General features: G+C 53.8%; 1 protein-coding gene across 1 annotated transcript in view; it reads left to right on the top strand.

Moving 5' to 3' along the window:
- The window catches only part of NAT10 (N-acetyltransferase 10), a 37,859-nt gene extending 25,030 nt beyond the window's left edge, over window positions 1-12,829 (top strand). Inside the window, exons 17-29 of the mRNA XM_028087701.2 lie at window positions 565-666; window positions 761-835; window positions 1,397-1,513; window positions 2,565-2,698; window positions 2,899-2,947; window positions 6,043-6,139; window positions 6,222-6,332; window positions 7,285-7,457; window positions 7,940-8,059; window positions 8,482-8,580; window positions 8,936-9,009; window positions 9,650-9,733; window positions 11,995-12,829. Coding sequence (XP_027943502.1) covers window positions 565-666; window positions 761-835; window positions 1,397-1,513; window positions 2,565-2,698; window positions 2,899-2,947; window positions 6,043-6,139; window positions 6,222-6,332; window positions 7,285-7,457; window positions 7,940-8,059; window positions 8,482-8,580; window positions 8,936-9,009; window positions 9,650-9,733; window positions 11,995-12,106 — 1,347 coding nt within the window. The 3' untranslated portion in view covers window positions 12,107-12,829. The remainder of the gene's footprint in view (window positions 1-564; window positions 667-760; window positions 836-1,396; window positions 1,514-2,564; window positions 2,699-2,898; window positions 2,948-6,042; window positions 6,140-6,221; window positions 6,333-7,284; window positions 7,458-7,939; window positions 8,060-8,481; window positions 8,581-8,935; window positions 9,010-9,649; window positions 9,734-11,994) is intronic.
- The last annotated feature ends 5,353 nt before the right edge of the window (window positions 12,830-18,182 follow it).

The raw sequence follows: 18,182 nt of genomic DNA, 5'->3' as shown, positions 1-18,182 counted from the left end.
ATGCTTAACCAACTGAGCCACCCAGGCGTCCCTACTTCTGCATTTCTATATTATTTTTCCTTTTCGTAAACGTGAGATCATAGTGTTTTGGAATCTGCGTTTTTTTTTCAGCCTGTCAGATACTCATAATCTGCACAGTTTAAAGGCTGCATTGCATTTCATTTATGCACATACCATACTGTTTTGAACCATTCTCCTGTTAGACACCGGAGTCCTTGTGAATTTGCACCGTGTCATACAGAGCTGCGGGAGCATCCTGTGTCTTAATTGATGTGCACACATGCACACCGTGCATGGAGACCGTCTTCTAGCGTAGTTTTTGCTCTGTGGGCCAGGAGGAGGTCTGTATTCTGCCTTATGGATGACAGTGTCAGGATGCCCCCAGGGCACAGTCCTGAAACTTCCATTGGAAATGGAGGAATCTGCTGCAGGATTGAGCCCGAACTAGAGTGGAAACAGCCGGCCTTGTCAGAGAGGCAGCAGCAGAGCGCCGATGATGTTCCATGAGTGGGCTCGATGCCTACGTCCGGCCTCTCTGTCTGCACTGTCCTGCTTCCCCCGTAGGTGTGCCTTGAGGGGGAGATTTCTCGCCAGTCCATCTTGAACAGCCTGTCTCGAGGCAAGAAGGCTTCGGGGGACCTGATCCCGTGGACGGTGTCGGAACAGGTGCCACCCTCTCCCTGACCTGGCCGAGTGAGGGAAGCTGGCGGGGTTGGAGGATGTTTGGTGGCTCACTTCCTGGCTCGTGTCTCCCACACAGTTCCAAGACCCAGACTTCGGCGGCCTTTCAGGTGGAAGGGTTGTTCGCATTGCTGTTCACCCGGATTACCAAGGGGTAATGCAGCCTCATGCCTCTCCAACCTGCTGGGCTTTATTAGCTGCAGCTGTGCTGCTGGCGGCTCCCTAGGGCAGGTGTATTTATTTGGTTGGTTGGATGGGTGGCTCGTCAAGGAGTAAGCAGTTCGGGGTCCTCCTCTGCTGTGGACAGTTGCCCCGGGGCTAGGGGTTGGCGGGTGGACAGGATGATTGTATATGCTTGCTTTTCTTTCGTGAAGACAGGGCACCTGTGAACCTGACCTACTTTCCACAGTTAGCTCCCATCTCTTTAGAAATCCCCACTGAGGAGTCAGCTATGGAGATGCCAGTTTGGGGCTTGCTGATCTGGGGACCTGCCCTCCTCCTGCTCAGGCTAGATGGTGTGAGAGTGAGGGTCATAGTGTGCTCGTTCTTAGTGTCTCTGCTTTGACCTCACTGAGGGATATCATCGGTTCTCTGCCAAGTGTAGTTTGACTCGGAGTGAAGGCTTTCTGGGAGAGTACAGGGGTGTAGAGGTGGTTTCCACAGATTGAGAACCTTTCTCTTCCTTTTGTCTGTTTCTCTCTGTGTTTGCTCACAGATGGGCTATGGCAGCCGAGCCATGCAGCTGCTTCAGATGTACTTCGAAGGCAGATTCCCTTGTCTTGAGGAAAATGTCCTTGAGACGCCACAAGAAATTCACACCGTCAGCAGCGAGGTAAGCATCTTTTGGCTGAGCTCCTTGTTCCCAGGAGGATGGTTCTCTGCGTCTTCAGGAGCATCAAGAACTGTTCAGTGGGGGCGCCTGGGTGGCTCAGTCGGTTAAGCGGCTGCCTTCGGCTCAGGTCATGATCCCAGGGTCCTGGGATCGAGCCCCATGTCCGGCTCCCTGCTCAGCAGAGAGCCTGCTTCTCCCTCTCCCTCTGCCTGCCACTCTGCCTACTTGTGCTCTCTATCTCTCTGTCAAATAAATAAATAAAATCTTAAAAAAAAAAAACAACAACTGTTCAGTGGTCTGGGCTCTCAGATCGCTAGCAGATTTCCTCCTGTTTTGGAGAAGCAGCAGCTTCTTGAGGCACTTGAGTTGAGAACCTCAGATCAGCATCATCAGCATCACCTGGATACTTGTTAAAAATGCCAGTTCTCAAGCCTTGCCCCAGGCCTCCGGAGTCAGAGGGTGGGGGTGGGGCCCCGAGATCTGTGTATCTTAATGAGTTCCCAGATAATGCGCATGTGTGCTCCACCTTCGCACCAGACTCCTCCTCCGGTCGCTGGGCCCAGACTAAGGGAAGTTGTGTCTCTCTTGGTAAGATCATTAACGGCATGAACTGCGACAGTTTTTCACACACATTCACTTGATTTTCACAATATGCCTGTTCAGGAGGTGGGCAAGGGGCTTGTATTTAAGGGACGGCTTAGGGGTTTGTCACTGCCCAAGTCACAGAGCCACCTGGTGACAGAGCTGGATCTTCAGGCCCTGTCTCTTCTTAAATATTTAGGCATTTTGAAACTGTGTGGCTGTTTACCTGAATTCTCGGTTTGGAGCAGTGTGATTTCATGTGTGTCCAGGTGTCTGGTGTACTTGGGAATGATCACTGGACCTAGTGGTGTGCCTGTATATTAAAAACCAGGGAACAAACAACAAAGAAACCTGTCCCAGTTTTTAGCCGGGTTTAGGTCCGAGCCTTGTTTGGTGGGCGTGCTTGGGAATGTCACTGAGCTCCCTCTTCCTGGGCCGGGTGCACTATGTTCTTTTCCGCATCCTCCAGGCCGTCAGCTTGTTGGAAGAGGTCATCACTCCTCGGAAGGACCTGCCTCCCTTACTCCTCAAACTGAACGAGAGGCCTGCTGAGCACTTGGATTACCTGGGTGTGTCCTATGGCTTGACCCCTCGGCTCCTCAAGTAAGGGTTTGCCTGCCCTCCCTTCCTCACGTCACTCCATGGCCTCGGTGTCCCCAGAATGAGAGTTCTGTGGGGTGTGTGTGTGTGTGCACGTGCCTTTCTGGCTGGTGTGTCTGTCAGCCATCCATTGAATACCCTTCCCATGTTCATGTGTCAGCTGCTCTCAGGAGGTGCACGCTGCTCTTTTTGTATCTTCGCAGGTTCTGGAAACGAGCTGGGTTTGTTCCTGTTTATCTGAGACAGACCCCGGTGAGTGAGGCAGAGGAGGGGTGTGGGTTTGCAGTTACAGTTGGTGACAGGCCTGTCCTTAGGCCCTGGTGCCTCTTTCTGTGCTCTGAGCACGTGTGCCCCTGCCTGCAAGAAGTTTATTCTGATGGACACTGAAACCGCTGTCATCCCTGGCCTTACTCCCGTGCTGTGCGGTGCACACCTGGTGTGTGCCTGCCCTTGTGCTCGATTATAAAGTGGCAGAGGTGCACATGGACTTGTTCATCAAATTCTGGAATCCTGCAGCCTGGGGGCCTCTTCGAATATTACTGTAAAAAGTAAAACCATGTTTTTAGGAGAGGGTTGCAGGTGGACAGACTCCGATTATAAGTTGGTGTCTGAGGGAGGGATGTAACTGCATGGCTGACAGAGCCATGGAGATTATGGAAGGGGGAATTACTGACTGGGAGTTCATAAAAAAAATTCATTTATTTACCATCTGCTGTGAGCAAGATAAGCCACGAAGCTTATTTTCTAATGGGTCGAAATGGGCAACAAGAAAGTGAAGAAAACGAGAACTTTTCAGATCACACTAGGTGCCGTGAAGAAACCTAAACACTGAAATCGTAGTGTACTGAGTGGTCAGGCTTCCGAAGGGTGGCCTTTCAAACTGGACCCTGAATGATCAGAGTGGACCGGCCATGTGGACATTCCTGGAGAAAAATGTGTTTCTAAGCAGCGGGTGCAGCGAGTGTGGGGCCTGAGGTGGAAGTGACTTGGTGATTTGAAGGAGGCGAAAGAAGGCTGGTGTGGGTCACAGTGGGGCAGCGAGGGTGGGTGGGGACTCTCTTTTCCCGTCCGGTCGGAGGAAGGTGTTAAGGAGCTGTGACTGCTGTGTAGACCGTGGTGGACGGTGGCGGCCTGAAAGTGAAGGCAGGGAGGTGGGTGCCCGAGATGGGGCTTGGGCTGAGAGGAAGTGGTGAAGACAGACGGAAGTGGCAGAGGCCAGGTATGTCTGGGGGTTGAACTGATGGATTAGATTGGAGGATGAGTGAACCAGAAGACTTGAGGATAATTCTTGGGTTTTTGGCTTGGGATTCTGGGTGAAAAACTGGAAGATGGAGGTGCTGTTTGCTGAGAAGAGCTGCTGGAGGGGACAGGTCTGGAGCAGACACTGGGAATGCTCTGGTGCAGTGTAACAGGCTATCGGATACCTGATGGGGACGTGGGACAACTGGTTGCCTACAGGAGTCTGGCGCTCCAGGGAGAGGTTGGGGCTGGAGATGGACACTTGGGAGCGTGTTCTCAGGAGAATGTGCTCCCTAGGGTCGAGGACTTTGTTTTCTTCACAGCTATAACCCCAGCGCTTAATAGCATCTACCGTGTAGAGTAGTATTGTGTTCAGTAAATACTTTGGTTCAGTGAATGAGTACATTTTTAAAGTTATTGAAAACTGAGACTGAAGGTCAGCTGAGAGGATGGTGCATCCTGGACTCTCCAGCCTTCAGAGGAGTGGGTCCTTGACAGAGGAGTGGCCTTGAGCTGGAGAAGAAAGTAGGGGAAGGTATCAGAAGGCAAGTTTAACCAGTCTTTCAGGAAGGGTGGGGGCGCCTGGGTCGCTCAGTAGGTTGAGCGTCCAACTCTTGATTTTGCCTCAGGTCATGATCTCAGGATCGTGGAATCCAGCCCTGCATTGGGCTCTGTGCTAAGCTTGGAGGCTGCTTGAGATTCTCTCTCTCCCTCTCCTTCTGCCCCTACAGAGGCCTGCGTGCACATATTCTCTCTCCAAAAAGAGAGAAGGGGGAATCTGTGGCTGTGGGAGAGCAGGTAAGCTAAGGACAACTAAATGGCCAGTGGTCTTGTTGGCAGTGGTGATTAGAGGGAGAGCAGCTGCTGTAGAGCCCAACTGGAGAGAAGGGGAAGTGAGGAAGTAGATGATTTTAGGGGAAGCAAAAGGGGATGGAGAAGCCAGGTAGCTTCAGGGACATTGGCATTAAGGGGAGTTTGTCAGATGGAAGATTCTAGAACATGCTTGTTTGCTGCAGGGTATGATCCTGTAGAGATTGTACAAATAGTAGTATAGGTGACAGGGCTCTGATTGCAGACCTTGAGGAGGCAAGGGGGAGTAGGAACCCGAGTGCAGGAGGAGAGGTGGCCACCTCCTCCTTCACAGCAACAGGGGAGGCAGAGAGTTTGGGCACAGAAGGTGTCGGTTGGTTGAGTTGGTATTGGGTAGATGAAGTTCTCTTCTGGTTGTTTCTGTTTTCCCAGGGAGGAGAGGCTGTCAGCTGAGAGAAGGAGTGTTGGAGATTTGATTTTTTTTTTTTTTGAACACACAAGGCCAGTATCCAAGGATGGTACCCATTTGAGTGTTTAAAGTGGGCCTGGCAAAGACCACTGGGTGTTCGGCTGCTTCCGTGTGGGCATAGAGCAGCTCCCAGATGGGCTGGGTCCTTGTTAGTGGTTTTAGTTGAGGCTGGGCTGTAAGTTTGCTGGTCAGCAGCAAGGAGGGTGCAGACCATTGAGCTCAGTGTAGATTGTGGATTATTGCTGTGCTTCTGTATGCCGCTCATTTGTGGCGTGGTGTGGGTGTTTTCTGTGAATGCTCTTTGTCGAAATCCATTAGATATTTCTATGGTGTGGGGTCTTGTGGTTGTTGTTTAATAAAAATTTAAAAACCTGTACCCACTATTTCAGCACCTAAAGAAGCTTGCATTTGTAAGCTGATTGCCAGTATGGGAATTCTAGGTGTAGGGCCAGGAGTTTTGTTGTAAGGTTCCAAAACATGTGGATTGGATCACGTGGAATTTAAGCTGTAATGACTCTGAGTTCAGAATCTGACCTGATGTGTGCAAGTGGCTCACTTCCGTGGGTCCAGAGCAGACCACGTGCTCGGACGATCTGAACCGCTCTGCTCCGCCGTGGTGGCTGGCACCTGCTAGGGAGTCAGAACCGAGTGGCCTCTGACAGCTGTGGGGAAGGTGCAGGCTGTGTGCAGAGGGCTCTCTCCCAGCTGGGAGGAAGGAAAGGCCCAGGGAGGCACCGCATCTTCCCACCCTGCCTGCTTGCCCTTCAGCAGTGACAGATGCTTCAAAAAACGGCGCTCTTGATGCCAAGCAGGCATTTGTGTTTCGCAGAATGACCTGACTGGGGAACACTCATGCATCATGCTGAAGACACTGACTGATGAGGAGGAGGCTGACCGGGGAGCATGGCTCCCCGCCTTTTGGAAAGGTAAATTGGAGGGGAAAGGGGGCAGTGAGGTAGCAGGCCAGGGGCCCCCACACCTCTGACTGCGTGTGGTTGTACTCCACAGACTTCCGAAGGCGGTTCCTAGCCCTGCTGTCCTACCAGTTCGGCACCTTCTCTCCCCCCCTGGCTCTGAACATCATTCAGAACAAGAACATTGGGAAGCCAGCACAACCAGGTGAGCTGTGAGGGCCGGTGCGGAGGGCTGGTGGTGGCAGATCTTAGTATGTTTCGTGGGAGGAGGAGGTGAGGTGAGCGTGGTGGTCCAGGAAGAAGGCTGGCTTAGGAATTTTAGGAATTGAGGGACGGGTCTTAGGCCTGCATCTCCCACTGACTGCCACCCCACCCCCCACCCCAGGCCCTGCTCTGCCTTAGGGGCACCAGCACCCATAGTACCTTCCATTTTTATAACAAAGCTTTGGAGATGGGATCTGACTTCAGATGTCAAATAGGGTCATACAGGTAGTTAATTATGGAACTTGATTTAAATCCTGTGAGCTGGGGTAACTAGCTTAGTTCTGAGGCTCAGTCTCATTCATGAAATTGTAATAAGAACATGCGCCCAACCTTATGTGGCTAACACATGGAAAGTGCTTTGGGCTTATAAATTGTTTGAATATTTAAAATATTAAAAAGTGGATCCTTAGTATTAACAGCTGTAGGTTTTCTTCTGTTGCTCATTGTGTGTGTGTCCCTTTTTTTTTTTTTTTTTTTTTTTGCCAGTTATATTTTGATGGAAAAAGCTGTGTTCTTTGAACTGGGCAGAGCACACACTTTCTGTGAAGCTGGGTCCTGAGAAGTGACACAGTGGGGAAGGAGTGTTTCCTTGGTCTGATGTGTTGGCATGGAACTCTGAGCAAGGGGTGCACCCCAGCCTTCCCCGCTCCCTGTGTGGCCTGGAGCTGCCTCCCCCTTTGCAGGGTGAAGGTCAAGGCTGCCCAGGGCCGTGTGTTATGTCGGTGAGCAGGCGCTTTCAGGCGGCTCCTCTCCTGCTCTGGTTCAAGGCCCTGTGGAGGAGCAGCTATTAGCGTGCCACCTGGGGACCATTGTGTGTGTGATCTGCGAATCCTGTCACACCTTGAGACCTGCCCTGACCTGCCCTGACCTGTCTGGCTCTGTTGCACGTACAGCGCTGCGCCGGGAGGAACTGGAAGCCCTCTTCCTCTCCTATGACCTGAAGAGGCTGGAGATGTACTCACGGAACATGGTGGACTACCATCTCATCATGGACCTGATCCCGGCCATCTCCCGGATGTATTTCCTCAACCAGCTGGGGGACCTGTCCCTGTCTGCTGCCCAGTCAGTAGGTCATCTGCTTGTGTGCTGGGTGTCGGCTGGGATGCTCGGGTGCAATTTTGTGCATTTAATTCCTTGCGGTTCTGATAGGTAGGTAGTGTTCTCCCCATTTTACAGGTGGGGACACTTGGACTCAGAAGTCAGTCATGTGCCCAGCCACAGTTAGCACGCAGAAGAGCTGCGGTCAACCCACGCCCTTCCCACCCCACCACGTTGCTTTGATTCTGACTTGAACTTAGCAGAGGTCAGGGACACCCTGAACTTCTCATGCAGCTCTAAAGCAGCTTTTGTCAGGATAATGAGTTTGGGGAGTTCAGGAAGGGGGAGAATTTCTTGGTGGTTTCAGTAATGGGATGAAAGAGAAGATGCCAGCAAAGTCCATAGTTCGTACCACATAGCTGTGGTCAAAAGAGTGACTGGTTCTTGGTGCCGTTTTAATGGGCAAGGGCCTGTCCTGGTGGCCACATCAGCAGATTTTCCATCCTCCAGGCTCTTCTCTTGGGAATTGGCCTACAGCATAAGTCTGTGGACCAGCTGGAAAAGGAGATCGAGCTGCCCGCAGGCCAGCTGATGGGACTTTTCAACCGGATCATCCGCAAAGTTGTGAAGGTAACATCAGCCAAGGGCAGGGTTCTGGTCAGTTTCAAATAATTTAACAAACTCACTCCCTGCCTTAAGATAAGTAGATGTAAATAGATGTTAACATTTCAGATTTTCTCTCTCTCTCTCTCTCTCTCTCTCTTTCACACACACACACCCACCCACCCACCCACCTACCCCCTAAGGGTCGGGCTTCAGCTCTGTCTGTACTGTTCCATGCTTTCTCCCAGAGGCCACAGTGTGAGGAATTTGCTGTCTTTCTAAAAGTCTGTGTTCTTGCCCTCTTACGGTGGATGTGCGCGCACTCTGCTCTGGGAAGTGGGTGCCGAGTGACTTGGGGGTGTCCAGGAAGTGGGTGCCGAGTGACTCGGGGGTGAGGGGCTGGGACTCTGCCTCGGCTTCATCTTCCGCTCCTGCCTGTGGTCTTGCAGCTGTTCAGTGAGGTGCAGGAACGGGCCATTGAGGAGCAGATGGCGGCAGTGAAGGACGTGCTTATGGAGCCCACTATGAAGACCCTCAGTGATGATTTGGTACGTTCCCGCTGAAGGCCTGGTGCCGCCGGCCCTGCACCCATTCCCCTGGAGGAGGGGTGCCTGGCCCTGACCCCCGCCGGCCAAGGCTCTGTAGGCGGAGCCAGCTCGAGCTCCCTGCGTCTCCCGTGTGTGAGCTCCCCACTGCATGCGTGCACGCTCTCCAGCAGCAGCTGCTGACAACTTCTTGTTGGTCCTTTTGGACTTTTCCCAATGCACATTTTATATTCCTGTGTCTTTGGTAAGAGCTGCCGCTGATGGTGGGCATGTGTGCTGGTCACGGTGACATTCTGCCCCCTCCCTTTTTCTGTGCTTCGTCCTCGGCTTGCCTCTGACTGTCTCTGGGCCTTTGCAGGATGAGGCAGCGAAGGAATTCCAGGAGAAACACAAGAAAGAAGTGGGGAAGCTGAAGAACATGGACCTCTCTCAGTAAGGCCTCTGCCTGGCTTGTGGGGAGCGAAGGCTCCGCCTTGGCCGTCAGGACTCTCAGGACCTGTCTGCGGGCCTCTTCTGACCCCCTTCTGGGCGCCTTGGCTGCCTTGCATGGCATCCTTCTAGAAGCACTCACAGCTGAAAGCTTCCTCCTTCACTATTTGCAAAATTTGGGAGGATTTTCCCTCAGGCCCCTCAGGGAAGGGGGGGATGCTGATTGATGAGGATCATTTTTAATGGCCGCATTGTATTTGGCTTTTGCATGTGAATTTGAAGAAAGGATTCTGCCTAAAGCACAAAACCCCATGCTGTGGAACCCTCTGTGTACTAGGACTCTTGGTCCCCTTCCAGCTCCAGCTGTAAGGGTGCTGCTGGAGGTGGGAGTGAACGATTGGGGGGGGCGACAGGAGGCTCCCCTGGGGGGCAGTGAGTGGGAGTCGGACTCCTGGCAGGCCTGGTGGCCCCCCTTGCTGCAACGGAGCTCAGCTGTCTGGCCGGGCCCTGCTGTGCTCGCGGCCCCTTCCCCTGCCGCTCACGCTGACACAGCAGGCCGGCTTGCCGCACGCCGCGTCTGACAAGGCTGTCCTTGCTGTCTTCTTTTAAGCAGGCTTTGACGGTTCCTTTTTTTTTTTTTTAGATACATAATCCGTGGGGATGACGAAGAATGGAATGAAGTTTTGAACAAAGCCGGGCAGAATGCCTCCATCGTCAGCCTGAAGAGGTGAGGTGGGCCCCACGACCTCTGACCGGAGAGGCTTTGTGGCTTCTGTGCTTCCCTAGTGACTTTCACTAGATGGGCCCGAGACAAAAGCTCTGAGGGACAAGTCACTGCTCTTTCCTTGGAGGGTCGCAGCTTTGGTGTCCTCTGTCCTGCAGATGAGGTGGGCCGTGGGGCCACTGTGGGCTTGGGTGCGGTGTCCCGTTCCCCTCAGAACAACGGTGGTGGCTGTTTTAGTACCAGCGCCGCTTTAAAGATGAAGTGACCGAGGCTAGAGGGGGTTCGGTGACTTCCCGAGGAGCATCCAGCCAGTAGGAGGGGGAGCCGGCATGGGGAGCAGGTTGTGTCCACCGCGAGGACTGGAGTTGTACCTCTGTGCCGAGGGTTCTCCAAGGCTTAGGGCTTAGAGTTCCTTAGCGTCATAAAAATTGAGGGCCCCCAAAGGCCTTTTGTTTATGTGCGTTGTATTTTTTGAGATTTCTAATATTAGAAATGAAAAACAGAAACAAGTACTCATCCAAAATGAACAGTCATGGATTTGTTATTGATTTGCTGTCTTAAAAAATACTACCCGCCCCCGCCCCAAAATCTTAGAGCGGCAGGCACTGTTTTACATTTTGCAAACCGGTACTATCCGGCTTAATGGAAGGCAGCTGGCTCATGTTCCGCATTCAGTCTGGTGCCACCACACACCTCGCAGCCGCGGGAAGACCGGTCAGCTGTGAGAGGACAGAACGGAAGGGCAAACAGTGTATTTATGTCGTTAGGAAACTAGTTTCTACCTTGGGGCCCCCCTGGAAGGTCCGGGGGACCCCAGGAGTCCGTGCACCCCGCTTTGATAACCATCCCCTCCGGCTGCTCTTCTGCAGAGGGGAGCGTTCGTAGACAGTGGCTCCTCGGGCCAGAACCTTCATCAGAGTTCCCTCTGGAAGAGAATGAGGTTTCCCCTGCCCTGGGCCTCTGGAGGTGAACTTCCACATCTGGTTTGGGGTTAATAGGGAGGGGAGTTCTTGGCATTGCCACAGGACAGGGTCCCTTAGAGGATGTATTTGGAAAGACAAGTCTTGTGACTCTAGCAACTGTAGATCCCAGAAATCACAATGTTGTCTTCTGCCGTCTTTGTAAGTTACCGTGGCATTTTGAAGGTTCCAGCATTGATGTCAGCCTTACCCCCCAGATGCTCTCAGATGTGGCACAAGAGCCCACTGTCAGTGTGTCCTAGTTTCTGGTTTGGACAATAAGGCAGATGCGGCACAGGGCCCACGACGGCCCCAGCCTTGAGCGTGGGGCTTTGACGGCAACAAAAGGCCGGGGCATGTGCCGGGTGTGGAGATGGCTGGTTCCTCACTCCTCAGAGCTTGGCTTTGCCTGCTGTTTGTTTGACTGTTACTGCCGGTGAGGAGCCTCCTGAATTCCCTGACCTTTGTGGTACTTCAGGGCTCTGAGTCAATTGTACTCTTGGAGGTTAAAAAAGCAAGGCCTCACCTCAAAGAATAGGATGATAGATACCAGTGTTTTGTTGTTTTTTTTCCCCCAGAGGTCACTTCATTCAGATGATGTTGGTGGTCTGTGGATAGAACTGTTCGTTCTCTCCTCGTAGGGACGTGTTTGTTTCCAGGGCAAAATGCCACTAGAGAGGATCTTTAAGCTGTAAGGGGAAGGAAGGTGGCCATTTGCTGAGTGACTCCAGTAGTGACCTGTCAGGCTCCTGCTGGCCGGCCGAAATGTGTAACCTGAGTTACTGCTCTTTAGGTTTCTCTCTCATTCAGGAAAAATAAAATAATGCCACATCACAAAGTATTATAAGGTTTTCCTGGAAGTCTTCTGCTTTGTATTCGAGACTCTCCTTAGGGTCCTTGGGATAATATGTCTGCTTTCCTGGGTAATCCTGAGTGGTGAGCAGTGGGAGGGAATCCTCCTTATGACACCTGAGATTTTCCTTGAGGTCTCAGGAGTGGAGAATGAACAGCACTCCAAAGAGAACTCTGGTTTCAGGTGGTAAGAGAGAGAGTTGTTCCCCTGTCCGAGGAAGAGCCCGGTCGGGGCAGGAACTGGGTCGGCATGTCTCCCCAGCCCAGTGCCTGGCATGCGGATAGGCTTGCAGAGAACATTTGTGTCTAATGTCATTAATGTTTCCAAAGGTGGAAACCCTTTTGGACAAAGCAAAGCAAGCCTAAAGCAGAGCAGTCTGAAAGATGGTACAGATCTGCATATTTCATTTTCTTTCTCTTTCTACTCATGGTTTTTCTGTTTTTTTTCTCCAGTGACAAGAAAAGGAAGCTGGAAGCCAAACAAGATCCCAAACAGAACAAAAAGTTGAAGAAAAACAGAGACATGAAGAACAAAAAAGATCTGAAACTGAAGCGGAAGAAATAGGAGCGTGGGCATCAGCGGCTGATGCGTAAGGAGAGCCCCCCCGACTTCCCGAGCTGTCTCCGGCGGGGCCCGGCGGCGGCGGCCTAGACTGTTAAAGGCAATGAGAGCCCCCGCCAGACCCGGAAGCTGGCCAGGAATTCAGTCCGTGGGCTGAGCTTGGCTTAAGGCAACGGCACTTCCTTGCCGGTCCACCTAGAACTCGACAGTTGGGCAAACCTCTGGCACTGCCGAGGGCCTGTCTCCCCTCCCGCACGCCTGGCCTTCTCCCCCCCGTAGGTTCCTGTTTTGCTCTGGGCCCAGCTGTATTAGCTCCTTCTCACATCTATGGAAGCCACACTGACTCTTTCCCGTCTCAGGATTAAACGCACAGCTTTCTGGTGACGCGTAGGAGGCCACTAGTTGAGCCCTGGGCCTCTCATCAGGGCCTTGTCCGGACGCCCTGAGGCCTAGAGCAGCAGCGGTAGCTCTAACCAGGTGGCTGCGGCAGGTCACTGTTCTGTGCCCTGGGCTTCGCTCTACCGTAAACCGTCCCACTCCTGGCTCCGCAGGCCTGCGGCCCCATGGCCCAGAAAAGCCTGAGCTCTTAATTTAAGAATAGGACCTTGAGTCCCCAAATCTGTTACTTAATCTATTTGGGAAAAAATGTTGGGCAAGACCTTTTTGCTAGCAGGGGTGAGGGAGGGATAGAAAATCTATTTTTAATAAATAAGCCAGAAAGAGCAACTGCCTCTGGGTGCTCATTGACTCCACGAAGGTGGAAGTTGCCCCTCTGCCTGTTTCTTGTGGATCTTGGCTGCTGGGTAGAATCTGGAAGGTGTTGGTGCCAAGGCCAAGGGAAGGCAGTGGCCATGCTTAACCAACCCGGAGCCTGCGGGAGAAGTGGCCAGCACCAGCCGTGCTTGCTGTGGTCCTTCTGAGGGATGAGCTGTGGCACCTGGAAGCTAGCTGGCCGTGCTTTTCCCCCCGCATTCCTGTCAGGAGACAGGAATTGGGGACAGAAATTAGGTGGTGGCTTCACACAAACTTTGGTGTGTGTGTTTGATGGTATCCCTTTCTGGTTCCAAGAAGCCTTGATCCTGAAGGGCCTCTGCCGGTTTCTGTAGGATTGTTCCTTATCCCTGTCCCTGGTACAAGCATGGCTCAAGGTGGAAGTCGGCTCACGTGTGCTCTTGTTCTGATCTGCCGTTTCCCGGTGCCACGCACGGGAGCTGAGGGCAGTCCTGCACAGCTCCCTGGCTGCATCAGTCTTCAGCTTCCATGCTCGCTCTTCTTTTTATCTGGAAAATTCACATGGAGCCCTTGGTTACTGATGTGCCTTGGTTTTTCATAGAATTTAAAAGGACTGGTCTTCCATGAGTCCAAAGACCCTTTCCTCTGCCATGATGTGTAATCCAGTTTCCACGAAGTCTGACGTGGCAGGGAAGGAAGGGGAGCTTCTGGACCGAGGAGGATTAAAGGCATACTGCCCAGGACTCACACCCACAGCAAGGAGGGCAGATTCTGTCCGGACTAGGGACCCCTGCATCTTGTCCACACAGGCCTCGGGGCCTTTCGTCTCCTGGATCTGCAGGTTCCTGCCCGCAGACCCCCCGTGTCAGGTCTGCAGGACGGTGTGCTGAGAGGGGCAACGAGACTAATTTTTGACCTTTTTTCAGGTGAGTGCCTGAGGTTGTCTTTCAAAGAAGATTTTCTTAGGAGAGAGAGACTTAAAAGCAAAGTCAGAATCCCAAATGGTCACAGCTGGGTGGTTTCTTAAAACTGTCCAGCCATGTCCTCCCAGGGGTAGGAGGGCCCGGCCCTTGCCCTTTTGTGGCCTCTCCAGCCCCGAAGCCTGGCTTGTGCTCTGCTCCGGGTTGCAGGGAGGAGGTCCCTTAAAGCCAGACCTCTCCACCCTGCTCGGCCCTGAGTCTCCCTGTGACCTGGGGCACGCCACTCACCTGCACCTGCTGTCCAGGTCGACATGTGTGAGATGCAGGTGGCAGTGATCGATCCCACCTCCTGGGCTGTTGAGAGGAGTGAGTGGAGCCGAGTATGAGGAGTGGACCACGGTTCCTGGTGTGCGGCTAGGGCTCCAGAAATCTGTCACGGGGCCCGCGTCTGCCTAACCAGGGATGCTGCTCGGTGACACACAAGCGCTAAGAGTAAGACCGGCTTTGTTCTAAAGCCACAGGCTGAGCTGAAGAGTCCCACTTGGGCAGCAAGAAGTTGCACCTGGCGGTCAGACCTGTTGGGCTGTCGGCTTCCAACAAGGTTGTCCTTCATCTCTGAGGCCGCCTTGCCCTCTGCACGCAAAGAGGAAGCTACATTTGCCTACTACCTACAGTCCCGGCCCATTTCCTGGCAAAGCGTATGTTCTTAAACAGGTCTCTGCACTTGGGGGTTGTGATCTTGGGTTCTCTGAACCTGACTGACAAAGCACACCTCCCCCAGACCTCGCCATCTGGCCCCCAGACAGAGTGACATCTGTAAAGCTAAGCTGTCTCGGGAAATGTCACTGGCGAAATGAATTCAGAAAGGCTGGCTATGAATGCTGTCACCCGGACGGGAAGGGGCTCAAGAAGCCTGAACAAAGAAGATGCCTAAATGGGCTCCATCCCCCTGAGCCGGGATGGGGCTCCCGCCGGCCTGCTCCAGGGCTTCACCGCTCATCTGGCCCCTGCCGCCCCAGAGGACTCGAGTGACCAGGAGTTGGACACAAAGGGCTGTGGAGGCTGGGGGAGGGGAGGAAATAAGTGACCGCCACCTTGGAAAAATGTGGACTCATTATCTGAGGGCCATTGCCCCAGCAGCCTGCTCGCAGGCCTCAGTGGGCGGGTCAGGCCTCAGCCTGGGGCGGGGGGGAGGGGGGAGGGGATGCCCCGTTCTGTGGGCAGCTGGTTAAAGGGGAAATGTGTGGATTTGGGGTGGCGGCTGATGGAAGGCCTGAGGCTCTCCTGTGGTGCTGTAGGTGGTTCAGCTGAGAACGTTGCCGTGGTTCTGGCGTCTGGCTGGCACTGGGAAACCAGCAGAGAGCAAAGTTAAGGGGAAGGAGGAGTGGGGGCAGGAAGGCAGGCGACCCTCATGTCTGGAGAGGGTTTCCTTTGCGGACAAGGCCCAGGCTCCAGCTGCTGTCGTTGCCTGCAGGGCGGCTGTGGGAGACTGAAGTCCCTCTGGTATAGAACTTGCTTTCAGCCCGTTTCCCTGGGACTCTGCGAAGGCCAAGTTCACTTTCTCTCCTGCAGCCTGCCTTTGGCTGCCAGAGCCTGAAGTGGGCAGCTAGAGGAGAAATGGACCCCATGCTCTGGAGCAGTGGCCCCGAGGAGGAGACCCAGCCACCAGGGATAAGGTAAGGTGACCAAACACCTCCACTTCTCTTCTAGTCCCCCTAGCCTCCTTGGAAGAACCTGATTTTTTTCTGTTATTTGTTAAGTAAGCCCAGTAACCGTGGGGCTTGAACCCACGACCCTGAGATCAAGAGGCAGACACTTAACTGACTGAGCCACCCAGGCACCCCTCTGTTACTGAAATGCTTTCTTAAGTGTGTTCTGCTACACATAGGCTCAAAGGGGTCCCCGCCCTGCCTTACATTGCCTTCCCTTTAGCCTGCCCCCCCCAAAAGAGAAAACAGCTACGCTCTCTAGGTACTTGACTGAGGCATGTGCTACAGGAGGGCACAAGGAGAGGGGGGAGAGGCTTGTGGGGAGGGTGGACGCAGACCCTTGAAGGGTAGGCACTGCAGATGGCAAGTGCTGGGCAGGGACAGCCCCCTGAACCAAGCTCCCAGGGGCCTCCACCCAGGACGGTGCCGAGTGGTGCGCCTCCTCCCTGTGGCCCCCAGAGGGCGCTGTGGGTCCATGCAGGGCCCCCTCCCCAGCCAGGCCAGGGCCCCAGGCTGGGCCTCAAGCTGCTGGGCCTGGACCCCTGCCCCGCAAAGCTGGGCATTGGACGTTTCCTGGACTGACCCCCAGCTAACACCCTGAGGTCTTCATGTTGTCCCCCAGCTTCTGAGTTCTGGCCTATCAGTTACTGAACCACAGCCACTTGGGCCAGTGTTTCTAGTGACCTGCCTCAGGTAGCAAACATTTAAAAAAACCTTTATTTCTGCCTGGACGTCATACCTAAAACAAACTATAACTGGTCCTGAAGACCCTTGGGCCCAAGTCACCAGCTCACTGTCCTCTCTCCATTCCCAGGTGGCACAGACCAGCTTGGGCTCAGCTGGGCTGGAGACAGCAGCCGCCGAGGGACAGGTGCCGCCTCCTCAGGGGGCGGAGGCCCTGCCTCCACCTCACCGGGCCTCACAAGGGTTTGCAGAGAACCATTATGACAACCCCAATGGTAGTTCCCACGTGAGGGCGCTGGGGGTGGCCTGGGCTCAGAGAAGATCCGAAAAGCCCCTGACAGCCATCTTACTCCTGGCAGGGGGCTCCCGGCCCTCCACACAAACACCTTTTCTGTCCTCATAAATGGCACCTAAGTGCTTAACAGAGGAGAAAGATTTTATATCCTCAGCTACCTTGTTTGACAGGGGTAGTGTGTGTGTGCGCGTGTGTGTGCGCGTGCGTGCGTGTATGTATGTATGTATGTATGTATGTAGGGGGAGTCCTAACCCAGCTTGGGGCTGGAGGCCCGAGTAACTAACCAGGGAATTAGCCCTGGGTTCTCTTCCCCAGCTCTGAGCAACTCCCTAGCAGGAGTGACAAGGCCTTGGTCATTGTTAACAAGTGTTTGTTTATTGTTAATAAAACCCTGGTACATTTACAATAAGTGACATTAATGTACAGTTACAGTATCATACATTATTACAGCAATAAAATAACGCCTATTCCTTTGTACATCCAGCTCAAGCAGCTAGTCAAAAAATATTTTCCAAGATTGCAAGCCCCTGGGGGCTTTTCAAGGTAACCAAAGTGACACCTCCTGAAGTGCCCAGGGCTCTTGGTGAATAAATAGTTTCTAAGGTGCAGCCAGACAGCCTGAAGAAGGTGACCCCCAGAACAAGCTGTCCGGATGCCACCCCAGTGTCTGGTCCGTAAATACGACAGGTGTCGGGGCCACGGCATGTCCTCTGCTCCCCCCAATGCCCCACCCCTTCCACCCCCGGACCCGCGGTTCCCACGAGAAGTGCCCTGCTCTAGAGACCCAGCCAGGGCGACACGGAGGGATCTGCTTCCCGAGCCCCCGGAGGCTGCCTCACTCTAGGCTTGGGGTTTCAGGACTGGCCTCTAGAAGCAGCAGGAACAAAAGCTGTGGCCAGCAGACTCGTCCGTGGACCCTGGGCACTCCCATGCCGCCTCCAGCTCGGCCTGGAAGTCCCAGGGTGTCAGCTGGGACAATCGCCTTCTCGCACTAACAGAGCAGGGGTGTGCTCCTCCAAAGGACGGCCTCTGTAGGCCTAGACACCAAAGAAAATAGGACTGTAAGTGACCCTCTGGGCAGGGATCTTCAGGCCCTTGGAGGCTCACATCACAAAGGCATAGCCTTGAGGAAGAAGTTCAAGGATTTGGGCAGCCTTTCTGATGTGACCTTGAGGAAAAATACCAGTTTCGGCATGAAGTGGCCTGGGGCCCAGGGTGTAAGTTCTCTACCTCCATCAGGATGCCCATACCGCCAAGGGCCCCAGCTGGCACAGTCTGAGCTTGGGGAGGCCTGGGGACTGTGGGTGGTCAGAGCCTGGAATGAATGGTCAGAAGCTATTTCAAGCGGGGGTGAATCAGGATCAAGCCCAGACCTCCAGGAGGGGAGAAGGGGCGCACGACGGTAAGTGCACCGTGGCCCTCAAGGTGCAAACAGTATGGGGTCAGGAGTGGGGGGAGGGCCACCTTTTGGCCTTGTCTGCCCAACACTCAGGCAAACCACCCTGGGGCAGAGGGGTTGACGGTGGGGCCGCCCAGGGACAGGGGGCTCAGAGCACATCAGCCTACCCAAGGACAGACTGACACCGGAGAGGGTGTCTGCGGAATGAGGGGGAAACTGAGTCCCATGAGCCTGGCTCACCAGTGCCCCCACCCCCGCAGCGAGGCTCTGACCCACCCACAGGCCCCAGGTATGTACTTGTTCAGACGCCCCCGGAAGCACTTGCTCCCAGCCTTTCACA

This window comes from Eumetopias jubatus, unplaced genomic scaffold (assembly GCF_037043125.1).
Source record: "Eumetopias jubatus isolate StellerSeaLion01/CBP00866 unplaced genomic scaffold, mEumJub1_p1.0 scaffold_13, whole genome shotgun sequence".
NCBI lineage: Eukaryota > Metazoa > Chordata > Mammalia > Carnivora > Otariidae > Eumetopias > Eumetopias jubatus.
This window is presented reverse-complemented; position numbering and strand designations above follow the sequence as displayed.